This window comes from Danio rerio, chromosome 21 (genome assembly GCF_049306965.1).
Source record: "Danio rerio strain Tuebingen ecotype United States chromosome 21, GRCz12tu, whole genome shotgun sequence".
NCBI classification, from domain to species: Eukaryota; Metazoa; Chordata; class Actinopteri; order Cypriniformes; family Danionidae; genus Danio; species Danio rerio.
In genome coordinates, this window is record NC_133196.1 from 49,546,521 (window position 1) to 49,562,162 (window position 15,642).

General features: G+C 38.1%; 2 protein-coding genes across 5 annotated transcripts in view; both read left to right on the top strand.

Annotated features, from left to right (window-relative positions):
• Window positions 1-15,642, top strand: part of ddx46 (DEAD (Asp-Glu-Ala-Asp) box polypeptide 46) — an 800,864-nt gene that overhangs the window by 354,770 nt on the left and 430,452 nt on the right. The window lies entirely within an intron of this gene.
• jade2 (jade family PHD finger 2) overlaps window positions 1-15,642 on the top strand; it is a 28,063-nt gene that overhangs the window by 4,450 nt on the left and 7,971 nt on the right. For 3 of the 4 annotated variants that reach the window (XR_012396995.1, XR_012396996.1, XM_692739.11), the window contains exons 6-10: window positions 2,653-2,864; window positions 3,446-3,613; window positions 5,220-5,336; window positions 7,634-8,140; window positions 9,620-9,737. Coding sequence is in view for 1 of the 4 variants with exons in the window: in XM_692739.11 (XP_697831.5) it covers window positions 2,653-2,864; window positions 3,446-3,613; window positions 5,220-5,336; window positions 7,634-8,140; window positions 9,620-9,737 (1,122 nt within the window). In the remaining 3 variants the exon portion in view is untranslated. Of the gene's footprint in view, window positions 1-2,652; window positions 2,865-3,445; window positions 3,614-5,219; window positions 5,337-7,633; window positions 8,141-9,619; window positions 10,006-11,048; window positions 11,398-15,642 lie in introns of those variants that run through there. The other variant, XR_012396997.1, reaches the window with a different exon arrangement.

The window sequence follows — 15,642 nt, forward strand, 5'->3', positions numbered from 1 at the left end:
GGGGAAAGCCCCGCCCACTAGTGCCCATCTCGCCCTCATTAGCATAGGACATTAGTCTTGTTTTTGAATCTGCCACTATGCTGATGCACATGCACCTGTAGCTCCGCCCTCTTCTGAAAAGAGCAAAATCTCTTTTGCATTTAAAGCGACAGTCACCAAAACACCACAATTAGGATCAAAGCCTGAAAGGGTCAGTTTCAGAGAGCTGGAGAACATTATCTGTGTGCCCACACACACTACACACAGCAGAGAGCATTTTATTCTGGTGAAATAGGTCTCCTTTAACCAGTTTAGTTTGTAGCTGTAAACATGCCAGAGAACAGGATTGGAATAATAATGCATGTCAAACATTCAGTCTTGGCATGTTAGTGGTTGTTTGGCTGGGTAATAAAATGGGAGATTACTGTAGTCAACGCCTGAGAACACATTCTCGGCATGTTAGCTGAAATGTTATTGTTGATTAAGAATTTCAACATCGTTTAATGACAGATGAGCTTCATCAAACATATAAAACATGGCTTTTTGGAGAAAAATTCAATATTTTGCATCACTTCTATAATTTTGGCTCAGTGTTATTGTTCAGATTTTATATTTTAACACAAGTTTGACTTGCATAAAAGGGGCAGTTTGTGAAATGTATGTGTATAATTGATGTTTTTGTAGTTAATATGCTTTAAAAACACCATTTTGAAAAGGAAATATGCTTAGTCTGATATAGAAGGAGTCACTTCAGCGATTCTTTAACAGTTTTTGTAAATATTTTTTATTAGTTGTACCTTAATTAGCATCAAAAATGAAGAATAACGACTCAATAGTGTGGTAAAGGTGTTTAAGAATTCAATTGAAATGAGTAATTATATTTAGATTTCTTCATCATTCATTCATTTTCTTGTTGGCTTAGTCCCTTTATTAATCCAGAGTCGCCACAGCGGAATGAACCGCCAACTTATCCAGCAAGTTTTTACGCAGCGCATGCTCTTCCAGCCGCAACCCATCACTGGGAAAATTTAGGTTTCTTATCTGATAAAAATGTTAGGAATATTGATGGTTTTAAAAATGTGTGGAGTTATAAAGAAATGCAGATACAGATGTCTTGAGTCAAATGTATATTTATTAATTGTTTTTTTAATGGAGAAAGCTAAAGTAGAATTTTAAATCCCTCTCTCTCACCCCCCCCCCTCTCTCTCACGATTCTGCAAAGCCGTCACGGGTTTGTCTTCCTCTTGTATCTGTTAAATGAATTGCAGCAATCGCTGTTGTCTAAAATAGCACAATTAAACTGAACAAAAACAAACAAACAATTAAATAAATAAATAAACAAACAAACAATTGAACAAATATTTTTTTTGTTTCATAGAAAATAAAACAGTTATACATAAATAAATAATTGAATAAATAATAAAATCAATAAATAAGTAATGAATTTAATTAATGAATAAATATTTAAATTAATAAACAAATAAATAATTTTAGTTTTTCTATAATATATTTAACTGTTTTAATAAATAAATAACCACACAGATGAGTAATTTATTTATTAATTTAATCAATAAGTAAATTTAATAAAACAATAAAAAATTTATTTAATAAATTGCAAAAAATAAATATATGAATTAATGAATAATTATATAAATAAAAATAAATACATAAATTAGTTATGTATTTATTAAATTAAGTAAATAAATGAGTAAATAATTAAATAATTAATTAATTTAACAAATTAATAAATTATTCAATAAATAAACAAACATAAATAATTGTTAAAAATAAAATAAATAAATAAATAAATAATGGCGATGCAGTGGCGCAGTGGGTAGCACATTTACCTCACAGCAAGAAGGTCTCTGGTTTGATCCTCGGCTGGGTCATTTGGTGTTTCTGTGTGGAGTTTGCATGTTCTCCCCGTGTTGGTGTGGGTTTCCTCCGGGTGCTCCGGTTTCCCCCACAGTCCAAACACATGCGCTATAGGGGAATTGGGTAAGCTAAAATTATCCGCAGTTTATGTGTGTGAATGTGTGTATGGTTGCTTCCCAGTGATGGGTTGCAGACAGAAAAGCAACCGCTGCATAAAAACATAAGCCTGATAAGTTGGTGGTTCATTCCGCTGTGATGACCCCAGATTAATAAAGGGACTAAGCAGAAAATATTTGAAAGAATGAAACAACAAATAAGTAATGAATTTAATAAATAAATAAATATTTAAATAAATAAACAAATAAATGATTTAACAGTTTTTTTCTATAATGTATTTTACTGTTTTAATAAATAAATAAATAACCAAACAAATGAGTAATTTATTTATTTAATCAATAAATAATTTAAATAAAACAATAAATAATTTAATAAATAATAAAACAAATAAATATATAAATTAATGAATAATTATATATATATATATATAAAATACATAAATTAGTTATCTATTTATTTAATTAATAAATAAATAAATGAATAAATTGATAAATAATTTAATAATTAATTAATCAAATAAATAAATAAACAAACACAAATAAAATAAAAAAAGTTAATTAATTAAATATTATTAAAATAAGTACATCACCACAATTAGCCGTGTATAAATTATCTGTTCAGAGCTAGCAGTGCTGATCAGTGTGTGTGTGCGCGTGTGTGTGTGTGTGTGTGTGTCCTCAGCTCTGCCGGAGCTGGACGAGCTGACCATGGAGCAGCTGCTGGTGGAGCTGGAGCGCCGCTGTCAGCAGAACATGCAGCAGCAGATCGAGAACCAGGAGGGTTTGGGCATCGAGTACGACGAGGACGTGGTGTGTGATGTGTGCCGATCGCCTGAAGGAGAGGACGGCAACGAGATGGTGTTCTGCGACAACTGCAACGTCTGCGTGCACCAGGTACAATTGTGTGTGTGTATGTGTGTGTGTAGGAGAAGGCAGGAGAGGGAGTATTGTCCTACATTTAGTTTGTTTTGCTGATGGTCACACTTGAAATCCGTGTCCTGCTGGAAAACATCTCTGATTATGCCTCCGTTTGTTGGGCAATATGAGCATTATTAGGTGGATCATTGTGTTGGAGTTATTATTTGGAGGAGAATTGGCCTGGGTTACACAGTCAGGGGGGATTTCAGGGAAGGATGCTCACACTGGCAGAGGTGTTGCTTTGGGTGTTAAAAGCATAACTCCTGCTACAGCTCAGGGTTACTGTTCTTCATTTCCAATAGAGAAGGAAGAACTTTTCTCCTACAAAAGTTATAATCTACAGTAGTTTTGTCTCTCCCTTGACCAAAGCTCAAATGCTGAAAAATTCAATCAGCAGACTACCACACTGTAAATGCACACACACCTCAGCCAGCCCTGATTTATAGCAGCTCTTCTGCTGTGGAATCTGTGTGGGTTTGCAGTAGAAACTAATGTATATGATCATTTACATCCTTTCAATTAATCCTTTAATCGTGTGTTGTGTTCTGCTCCGGCAGGCGTGTTACGGGATCCTGAAGGTGCCGCAGGGGAACTGGCTGTGCCGGACGTGTGCGCTCGGAGTTCAGTCCAAATGTCTGCTGTGTCCCCGCAGAGGAGGAGCTCTGAAACCCACACGCAGCGGGACCAAGTGGGTTCACGTCAGCTGTGCCTTATGGATCCCTGAGGTACCAGTGCACGGCATTCTGGGAGCAGTAGTTATCAGGAGCGTTTACTTTTATACATGTGCTCTGAAGCTTCAGCCTGGGAGTCATGTCATAAGGAGACAGCGGTGAAAATCACAGACTAATATATATATGTATACACACCTTCCTTCCTACTGCCGCACGCCGTACAAGTTTAGTGTTAGCTGCACTGAAAGGAGGAAGAAAGAAATTCGGTAAAATAGGTCAGAGTCACAGACATTGTTGACAAGAAGCGTCACTGGACTTCATGAGCTACGTAGTTTTTCGCTATCCAACACAAAACAGAGCAACATGCGCCGCAAACTGCACAGACGACTCGTGTCATCAAAAGCAGGCAACACTACGACCTGTTTCACCATGTAAAACAAGACCACCCTTATGAAGATGTTCAGAAATTACAGACATAAACAAGTGTTGGCAAACCAGCGCAGAAGCTCCATGGAGAGGCTCCCCGGCTGGCTCCCCGCATGTTTACGTTGTGATGCGCATTTTGTACATTGAGAGTCTGCATAGACCTATTCGTGCCAGTCTGTCAGATAAATTTGGTTAAAACACGCGCGGATATATCGGAGATATGCACATAACAAGGGTTTATGCGACCCGCAATATGGGATGTCAAGAGGGTGACAGCATAAGGTAAACTGCACACACTTGATGATGTAATGCGTGGATGCGTCTCAGCGCAAAGCATAACTAAACCTTTACATGTCCACGCTGAATCAGTCATCGATAAGGTCTATCAATTAAAGCGTTATCGGCAATCAATAGATCAAGTAATCATTAGCATCCCTAAATAAAATACATTAAAGTATATTTCACCCTAAATTCACCATACTCACCATTAAAAGGAGAGTTCATCCAAAACTGAATACTCTGTGACTATTAACTCACCTTGCTCCAAATCGGGTTTATTTTTTTTTCTGATGTTGAACAATAATATCCAATAGCTTGTAGGTAATGTCTTTGGCTGTTGAAAACTTGAACAAGTAAATGCTGAATTACGGTTGTTCTTTTGTTTATTATTTATATTGTCAGACAGCTAAAACATTTCACTAAATGTGTTAAATCAGCTGCACAAAGCCATTGGCATGCTGAAAATCTAATATAATTGATAGATATAAAGATTTTACATTTATTGTGTTAAATATCGATATCGACGGATATGAAAAAAATTATCGTGGTAATTTTTTTTGCCATATCGCCCAGCTCTATTACTATCAATTATTGATATTCCTATTAATACCTTGACGTCACATATCCCTAGTGTCTCCCACATACCGTTTTTCTTTTGACATAGGATATTGTTTAATGACAGATGAGCTATATTGTTATGACAGATATATATGACAGATATATATGACAGATATATATTGTTTACCCCATTGTCAGATTATTCTGCTTGTTTTAAGGAGAAACTCACTTCATTTTGACTCATTATTTCTGAAATCAAGACGATATTTAGCTTGCCTAGAAAATGCTTTGCGATTTTAAGAATTTGCAGATATTTGGACTAGAAACAAACAAAAAGAAAAGATTTACTTTTCTTGTAAAGCATTTTCTGACTTGTGTTGTTTACTTGTTGATAAAGGTGAGCATCGGCTGCCCAGAGAAGATGGAGCCGATCACCAAAGTCTCCCACATCCCCGCCAGCCGATGGGCCCTGTCCTGCAGCCTGTGCTGTGAACACTCCGGCACCTGCATACAGGTGAGAGACCGCGTGACAATACAGAAAATGCAAAATGAAGCGTCGCATTTAGCAGAGTAGAGCAATTGTTAATAAGGCTCTGCAAAGACTGCGGAAACTCAACTCTTTTAATGTAGAGCCAGTTATTCTGAAGACCTTTTACAATTCATTTATTGCAAGTATTCTGTCCTTTGCCTTTATTTGTTGGTTTTCTTCACTGTCCATAAAAGACAAGAATCGTCTTCAAGGCATCGTTAATTTGTGTTCAGAGATTTTGGGAGTTCCCCTGCGAAGTCTTGCATGCTATTACGAACAGCAGGTGTTGAGGATGGCACATAAAATACTAGGAGACAGAACACATCCCTTAAATAAACATGTTGAGTGGATGCACCTTGGTCGACGTCTAAGGACAATAAGATCTTCCACACATCGTTATGAATTTACTTTTGTGCCTGAAGCAATTAGGTCATGTAATAAATGTAGTTGATCGAAGGACTATTATTTGTTTTTTGTATTTACTGTGGGGCGACGCAGTGGCGCAGTGGGGGTCGCTGGGTCGCTGGTTTGATCCTCGGCTCAGTTGGTGTTTCTGTGTGGAGTTTGCATGTTCTCCCTGCACTTGCGTGGGTTTCCTCCGGGTGCTCCGGTTTCCCCCCACAGTCCAAACACATGCGGTACAGGTGAATTGGGTAGGCTAAATTGTCTGTAGTGTATGAGTGTGTGTGTGGATGTTTCCCAGAGATGAGTTGCGGCTGGAAGGGCATCCGCTGCATAAAACAAACTTGCTGGATAAGTTGGCGGTTCATTCCGCAGTGGTGACCCGGGATTAATAAAGGCACCAAGCCGATAAGAAAATGAATGAATGGATGTATTTGCTGTTAAGTGTTGATGTTTATTGTGTTAAGTGTGTCATTCTTGTTATGCTATATGTGAAACACCATCATGTCCAAATGAATTGCCCCAAGCGGATTAATAAAGTTTTTAAACTAAAACTAAGCTCTGTTATAATATAGGTTATATTTTACAGTGATACAAGCAATCAGGCAGCTGAGATTGGCTTTATGGGATATACAGTTGAAGTCAGAATTTTTCACTCTCCTGCTAATTTTTTTCTTTCTCCAATATTTCCCAAATGTTGTTGAACAGATTCAGGAAATGTTCTCAGTGTTTCCTCTAATGTTTGTTCTTCTGGAGAAAGTCTGATTTGTTTTATTTGGGCTAGAGTAAAAGCAGTTTTTAATAGTTTTAAAGCCATGTTAAGCTCAATATTATTGGCCCCTTCAGCAATATTAGTGTTGGATTGTCTCCAGAACAAACCACTGTTATACAATGACTTGCCTAATTACCCTAACTTTACCCTAATTACCCTAGTGAAGCCTTTACATGTCACTTTAAGCTGAACACTAGTGTCTTGAAGAATATCTAGTCTAATATTATGTCAGGGTTTAACGCTAAGGATTTTTTCTACTGACCAGTGGATCAGATTTTTCTTTGCCCTGCCAATACTTTCACTAGTCTTCCAAAGAAAAGTTAATAGATATTTCTTGGCCACAAATTAAAAGAAAAAAGTCAAAATGTTTGTAAGTTTTGAATTTAAATATTTGTAAAAAGTTAATAAATGTATAATGAGCAGAATTCAAAGTGTTTTGCAAACAAACGTAGCAAAATGTGCAGGTATTTTTTTGCAAACAAAAGATGGCTGACCTGCCAAACCGCCGGCAAACTTTACAAAACATCTTAATTTTTTTTGTCGTGGCGTACCCTCGCAAATGTCTGCTTCCAAGACGTTAGAAACAATTGTTTTCCTTTTGCATCACCCCTTGATGTTGCCGCCATGCTGCTGTCTCTTCGCTGTACGGGTTGTTACGGATGAAAATAACATGCTCAACATCCGATCAGATAAGAGGAAGCGAGAAGGTAGCATTTGAAGGCTTCAAAACACAAACTGTTTTTCGATTCTGACTGTATCTGCAAGCAATTGACAAATGGTCACAGGCAAATTAAACTTTAGTGACAGGGCAGCAGTGGCTCGATCGGGCTAGTAATGATCTACTGTCCCGAGCATCTCACACACAGGCCTCGGGCCATCTTAATGTTGTCCTTAATGTTGAGCCTGTTGTGCTGTCATCATGGCAAAGAGAACAGAAATCAGTTCAGGGATAAATATACAAGGGGTTGACACTTCAGGGGGGGCTAATAATTTTGATTTCAGCTGTATAATTGTCAGTCATCAATATATAATCATCAATATAAAAAATGTCAATATCGGCCCATGCCTAAATGAAATGCAGTCTCTAATCGGGTGTTCTTCCACACAGTGCTCCATGCCGTCCTGCACCGTGGCCTTCCACGTGACCTGTGCGTTTGACCACGGTCTGGAGATGCGCACCACACTGGCGGACAATGATGAAGTCCGCTTTAAATCCTACTGTCTGGAGCACAGCAGCGTCTGGCGCTCAAACAGCAGCGGCGGCGTACAGTCAGACAGACCTGACCCGCGGCACGCCGTCCCGGATCCGGCAGCGGCGCAGAAGCAGGAGCAGGCGGAGCGGGAGAAAGCCAGCCAGCGCAAGCAGAAGCTGCAGGAGCTGGAGGATGAGTTCTACACACTGGTGGATCCCAAAGACATCGCAGAGAGCCTGTCCCTGCCCGACGCTCACGTGGACTTCCTCTTCCAGTACTGGAAACTGAGGCGGAAAACCAACGGCAACAAGCCGCTGGTGTCCATGAAGAGGGACGAGGTGGACAATCTGGCGCAGCAGGAGCAGGACGTGCTGTACCGCCGACTGAAGCTCTTCACTCATCTGCGCCAGGACCTGGAGAGGGTGAGCGAAGACCTGTCACACCAAACACTAGATATTTCAGTCCCGCTCTGAATATACATGAGTTCTCCTGCTCCAAGTGTTATAATTTGGTTATTGTGATACCTCAGTTCAGTTAGCCAAAACTGTATATTTAATCATTTATAAACCCTCAAGTGCACCGCAAAAAATGATTGTGGCAATCAGTTATGACAACTTAATATTTTGGGGCGACACGGTGACGTTCGAAGGTTGCTGGTTTGAGCCTCGGCTGGGTCAGTTGGTGTTTCTGTGTGGAGTTTGCATGTTCTCCCTGTGTTCATGTGGGTTTCCTCCGGGTGCTCCGGTTTCCCCCACAGTCCAAGCACATGCGGTTCAGGTGAATTGGGTAGGCTAAATTGTCCGTAGTGTATGTTTGTAATTGAGTGTGTGTGGATGTTTCCCAGTGATGGGTTGCAGCTAGAAGGGCATCCACTGCGTAAAACAAATGCTGGATAAGTTGGCGGTTCATTCCACTGTGGTGACCCCAGATTAATGAAGGGACTAAGCTGAAAAGAAAATGAATGAATGAATGAACTTAAGTCAACTTAACTTAAGTCAAGTCAAGTTTTGTGGATTGAAAGTGTTGACACAACTTATATATCAAAGATTTACTTGGCCAAACTTATTCAACTTATAAAAAGAGTCAGCTGAACTCATGCATATCAGTTAACATAACTACTTTAAATAGTGCAAATATGTGCAAATGGGAATCAATATTTTTATATAAATAAATCTGTTTTAAAATTGTGTTTTTATGTGTAATTATATATAATTTAGATTTTTTAAATAAATAAATTTATTTATTTATTTTATTTATTGTAATACTTTTATTCAAATATACAGTATATTTACACATTTTTAGATAATACCAGATGATGAACGTCTTTCTGCAGATGGATTTTGCTAATAAAAAATGGCATAAGCGGGTTGGCAAAATTTGGGCAGGTTTGGATGTTTTGAACTTGTATTTGATTTGAAAAATGTATAAAACCCAAGTGTGTGTACCGACTCGTTTTTTAATGTTTTTGTTTTTTTGGGGGGTTAATGTTTTTGTTTAATGTTTTGTGTGGATTTTTGCGGGGGTTTTGGACAGTTTGTGCTGGAAACACTGAGGTGCCCAGAGTGATACAGTCGGTATGAACAAAACAATCTTGTTTTTATCATGACATAAGATTATTTTGCTTTCTCTATTGGCTGATTACGAAAACTCACTTAATTTTGACATTTCTGATAGTAGTTTAGTAGTTGAGATTGAGGTAGATGATGATATTGTGATAGAGTTAGTAGCTGAGATTTAGTTAGTAGTCATTATTGAACAGTTGAGGAAAGGCTACAGTCAGAGGTAATGTCAGCTTTAGCACTGTGAGTTTACACCGGTGTCCTGTGTCACATTATAGAAGCATTCTAACTCCCAATGTCAGTGTGACTTAAACATAAGTGGTGTTTTTTGTTTGTTTTCAGGTCAGAAATCTGTGCTGCATGATCACACGCAGAGAGAAGATCAAGCACTCTTTATGTAACCTGCAGGAGAAGATCTTTTCATTGCAGATTCAGCTCATGGAGCAGAACCTGGTCGGAGGTATGATAACCCTGCACAACTCTCTCATGAAGGTTCTTTTAAGATTTTGGTCAGTGCCAATGTTAAACTGATGCAACCACATCTATGGTGGAAGTGCACCAACATCTGAAGTATATATGTTTACTCTTTAAAGCACATGTATGGCACTACAGATCTACAAATACAGTTCAAATACAGTTATTGATTTATATTTTAAGCAAATGGTCATGGTGCACACACTGAAATATGACTGTGAGGTGTATAAAATGCCACTAAACCTATCCCAAATGTTAAACCAACCCATACTGCTAGACCTTTCCTTAACCAACCCATAAATCTACCCATATCTACCAACAAACCTGTCCTTAACCATAAGTCCACCTCAGAAAACTTATGCAGCTGGAATGGGCGTGGTCAGCTGGAGAGTGGGCGTGGCTTGACAAACAGGAGAGAGAATGAGGAGGAGGAGCAACATTCGTCTATCAGTGTCTCATACTGATTTATTCTGTTCATATACACACTATTAATATCAGCGCTGCATGATACTGGAAAAGGGCAGCACGGTGGCGCAGTGGGTAGCACAATCGGCTCAGAAGGTTGCTGCTTCAAGCCCGGCTGGGTCAGTTGGTGTTTCTGTGTGGAGTTTGCATGTTCTCCCCGTGTTGGTGTGGGTTTCCTCTGGGTGCTCCAGTTTCCCCCACAGTCCAAACACATGCGCTATAGGGGAATTGATCAACTAAATTGGCCGTAGTGTATGAGTGTGTGTGTGTGAATGGGTGTGTATGGGTGTTTCCCAGTACTGGGTTGTGGCTGGAAGGGCATCTGCTGCGTAAAACATAGGCTGGAATAGTTGGCGGTTCAATCTGCTAATAAGGGATTGAATCAGGGATTAAGCCGAAGGAGAATTCGTGCAATCTCAAAATATTTATTTCCTGATCTTTAAACCCACATCTGTGTTTAACCTTAACCAATCCAAAGAATAACTGCTTTATTATTAATCTTACCCAACCCTTAAACCTACCCATACACCTAAACCTGTCCCTAACCTTAACCAATCCATAAATCTGCCTATAACCTCATCAAACCTTCCTGTACCGCTGATTCTGTATGATGTAAACACATTGATATTCAATATGGACCCTTTTCACAAGCCTGTTATGACGTATTTAACGGTCATCAGCAGCTTAAATCCCTGATATTTTTTAATATTTAGATGTTAGATCTGTGTTTATGTTTGTATCATATCATCATTCCTTCATTCATTTTCTTGTGGGCTTAGTCCCTTTATTAACCCGGGGTCGCCACAGAGGAATGAACCGCCAACTTATCCAGCAAGTTTTTATACATCTTTGCTTCAAATTACAGAAAAAACAAATTACTGCTTGTGCGAGGCGTTTCCAAGGCCGCATTTACACTGCACTGTTCAAGTGACTCAATTCTGATTTTGTTCTCCAGTCATGTGGCACAGATGGGATACGGCTCATGTACGTGTAAGCAGGAACAAATCACATGCAGGGCCGGAGTGGGACTCAATTTCAGCCCTGGAGTTTCAAGACAGACCGGCCCACCTCAGTTCACGACTGATTCCAATTCAGTTTCTAATGGCACTATCACGTCTTTTTCAAGAAAACAGCTGCTTTAGAAATGTTCAACAGCCCTAACAGTATTTATTATATGTCTTAACAATAAAAATGAAAAAAAAAAAAAAATTATTATAAATTATCAGGTGAGATTTGAACACGGGTCCGTGGCGTTGTTATGCAATATGCTTACCACTGGCCCACAATGGCGCTAATAACAAGGATTAAAAAATAAGTGATGACTTATGACCCTTAAGACACAGCAGAACTTTATATTGATGGCTTAATCTGTTTTTCCCCTTTTTAGACTTCTGATCAAGTTATGTCAGAATTATTATTGTAGTAAATCATCTCGTTTTCATTGAGCAGGTGTATTATTCATTAATATTAATTATTCGAATTCTTATATTCACTAAGGTGCCGCTGTTTGGGGTCGATAGTTACATCATCATTAACGTCAGTTAACCTGCAGGCTGCATTTTGCTCACGGGACTGCAAGAAAATAAATAAAAATAGCGGAGCTGCTGCAAAATAATGAATAAAAAGACTGAAGCTATGGTCAAATGAATAAATAAATGAAAAAGTGTAACTGCTGAGAGTGCAAGCAGCTAGGAACACCGGCCATCGTGGCCCAAAAACAGACCAGCCCACCGGGAATTCTCCCGGTCCTCCCGATTAGCCAATCCGGGCCGGATCACATGGATTCCGATTTACTGAAATCAGATTCAGGCCTTGTTCATATGTGGAAATTAATCCGATATAAATCAGATCTGTGTTCTCGTGTCTGCAGTGTAAGCAGGTAGATCGGATTTTCACCTGTTAATGCGAGTCACACGTCGGTAAAAACCGCAGCGAATGACGTCAAGTCTGACACTTTCTTTTCAGAACAGACTTCAGCAGAGTCCCAAACCTTAAATCTCATACACAAGGACTTAAACAGCTTTATATTGTCATATAGCACAGGTATAAGCATGTTAACGAGAGCGAGACAGCGTAATGTCCGCCACGTAACCAGTATCAACTAACATAAAACTAGTGCATACGTCACATGCATAAATCACGCCATGGACATTACATTAAGAAGCCTGAAGGTTTAAAAAAGACTATACATCAAAAGAAGATGGACAAAAGAGAAGCTTTCTGTCATAAACTATAGTAAAACAGCTCAAAAGCTGCAAACAGATTACATACAGGAATAGAGGAAAGAGCACTCTTTAATTATCAGCTGTTAGTCAGCGGCCGCTCTTTTTCCTGGTCATCTCGCCTGTGCTGTGTGCAGTGTAAATGCAGACGATCGGATAGCAGTCACTTTTATAAGATAATGTGAGCAGCTCATCCAAAAAATCAGATTCAGTCGCAGTTTGGAATTGACCATGAAGATCTGCAGTGTACATGCAGCCTAATGCAGCGTCTGTGGTGCAGGACAGTAACCTTGACGTTATTCTCTCCTCTGGCTGCCGTCATCACTCTCACACTATTTTTTCCCTTTTGGGAACATCTTTATAACATAACCGTGGAGATTTTCTTTAATGTTTGAGCAAATAAGATTGTAAAAAAACATTAGTTTTCCCAACTATGACGACTTCTGCTACTGAGAAACCCGGAAGTGTGAAAAGGGTCCATTTAAAGTGGGATTTAAAGAAGACCTACAATATTGCATTTATATTGTGTTTAACAATTGTGCACTTGATAATATTAATTCAGATAAGCAAGAACAGTTTACACATACATTGATAAGTGTTTAAATGAACACATAATGCTGGAATATTCTTGCATTTGGTTTATTAAAGTTCTTTGTAGACTTAAATAAATTCTGTACTTTACATTGACTAAAGTAACTACAGTTAGGAACATTTGCCTAAATTAATATTGCATGGTGCTCCGGTTTCCCCCACAGTCCAAACACATGCGGTACAGGTCAATTGGGTTGGCTAAATTGTCTGTAGTGTGTGTGTGTGTGGATGTTTCCCAGTGATGTGTTGCGGCTGGAAGGGCATCCGCAGCGTAAAAACTTGCTGGATAAGTTGGCGGTTCATTCCGCTGTGGCGACCCCGGATTAATAAAGGGACTAAGCCGACAAGAAAATGAATGAATGAATGAATGATATTACATGGCATATAATTAAAAAAGTAAATTGCGTAGAATTGCACACAACAACACGACTTCGAGAGCAAACTAATCAAACTATAAAACAATATTGAAGGAAAATGTTCTTTCAACACCTTATATCCCATATATAAGGCATATCAATGACATGTTCAGAATGTATTGTCCCATGTTTATCCCCCAAACATCCAATTAAGCTCTTTTCCACCCCCAAAAGAGACACAGTGCATGTAAATGAAATTAATGTTAATTTAATAATTTACACATTTAATTTCTCCATCGTTCTCCTCAGACTCGACTGATCCTGCATCAGCTTCAACACACGAGCATGTAAACTCTCTCTGAGCCACTCACAGCCCTGCTGACAAAACATAATAAAGTCTTTTTTGCTTTCTTTACCGCTGGCTCAAGCAGAGAAACGTTTCTAGATTTTGTTTTTTAACAATCAAGTTTTACAGTCAAGTGCATAGAAACACTGCCCAACCTGCCCAACAGCACCCAGAACACCTTAGCAACAACTCTACACATCAACCAGAAGACCTTAGCAACATGGAAGTGAGTTTGAAGAACAAATCAAAAGTCTAATCAACATTTCCTACTGATGAATGGAGGGTTTTGTACAGTTATGTGAGCATTAGCCTCCAAAACACAACAAACAATGAGTGTCTCTTCTGCAAGCTCATTGGCTGTTCGATGAGTGTCTTCTGCAAGCTCATTGGCTATTTGGCGAGTATCTTCTGTGAGCTCATTGGTTGTTTAATGAGGGTCTTCTGTGAGCTCTGCTCCTCGGTCTTAACTCGCTGTTAAAAAAAGAAACTCTCAGGACCTCAAATGTATGTTAAAAGAGGGACAGAATGGCTCAACATAAATAAGGACGACACAACAGCAATAGTAGATGAATAGATAACTCTCAGTCCTAAACGCAGGGTTCATACACATTTTTACTACTCAAATTTTTGAATAACACTTACAGGTAAATAATGAAGACCTAATGTATCATGCAATGTCTGTGTGTCTGTACAGTAAATAATAAGAAAATTAAAAATACATTCATATTTATTATTAATATTATTGTAAAATGCATTCACTGCAAAAAATGCTTTTCTTACTTAGATTCTTCCTCTTGTTTCTAGTCCAAATATCTACAAATTCTTAGATCAAGAAGCATTTTCTAGACAAGCAAAACATATTGTCTTGTTTTAAGAAATAATAAGCCAAAATTAAGTGAGTTTTTCCTTAAATCAAGCAAAATAATCTTGTTTTTCGATTTGTGACAATATTATTTTGCTTACCCCATTGGCAGATTATTTAGCTTGTTTTAAGGAAAAACTCACTTCATTTTGGCATTTTATTTTTTTAAACAAGACAATATGTTTTGCTTGTCTAGAAAATGCTTCTTGATTTAAGAATTTGTGGATATTTGGACTAGAAACAAGACAAAAATCTGAATAAGAAAAGCATTTTTGCTGAGTAATTGTATCTCTAGAATGCCTCATCAAATTGGCATCTAACACTGGATAAACTAAAATGTCAAAATTACACTTGAAAGAATGCTTATGTCTGTTAAATGGACTGTATTTTGATTAAATTACATTATTGATGCTGTAAAAGAAACCTTATGAAATTTAAAATAGCCGCTTTAACTTTTCTCAGAGGCTGAAAAACACTTGCCATGCATATATACAGTACAGTTGCCCATTAAAGTTAAAGATGCTAACATTGCCTTAGTTGAAGTTTATTTTATGATCTTTAAACCTACCAGTAAACCTAAACCTAAACCTTATCCAACCCAGAAAAATAATAAGTAAAATGCACATTAAATTTATTACTTCATATTGTAAAATACATTGTAAAAGACGCTAGCATTGAGCTAATTAAAGTTCAATACACATTAATCTGTTAATTTATTTGCTGTACATTAATTTCATGACCTTTAAACCTCCTCAAACCTAATGCTGCCTTTAACTTCAACCAACCCAGAAGAAAACACTATTAAACAAATGCATATTCATTGCTCATCGTTAAAATACATTGAATCCCCACAATACATGTCAATTACTGTGATGTATAAATGCCATCAAATTAACATCTAATGTTGACAGTAAAAAACGTTAATAACTGATTACAGGACAGTGCTGTAATTCACTTTTGATGCTTTTTGGCACTGATGTTAGATGCTAATTTGATTTTCATATCAAGCTGCCCGATATTTTGCTTGTTTTCAGTAAAATCTCACGAAA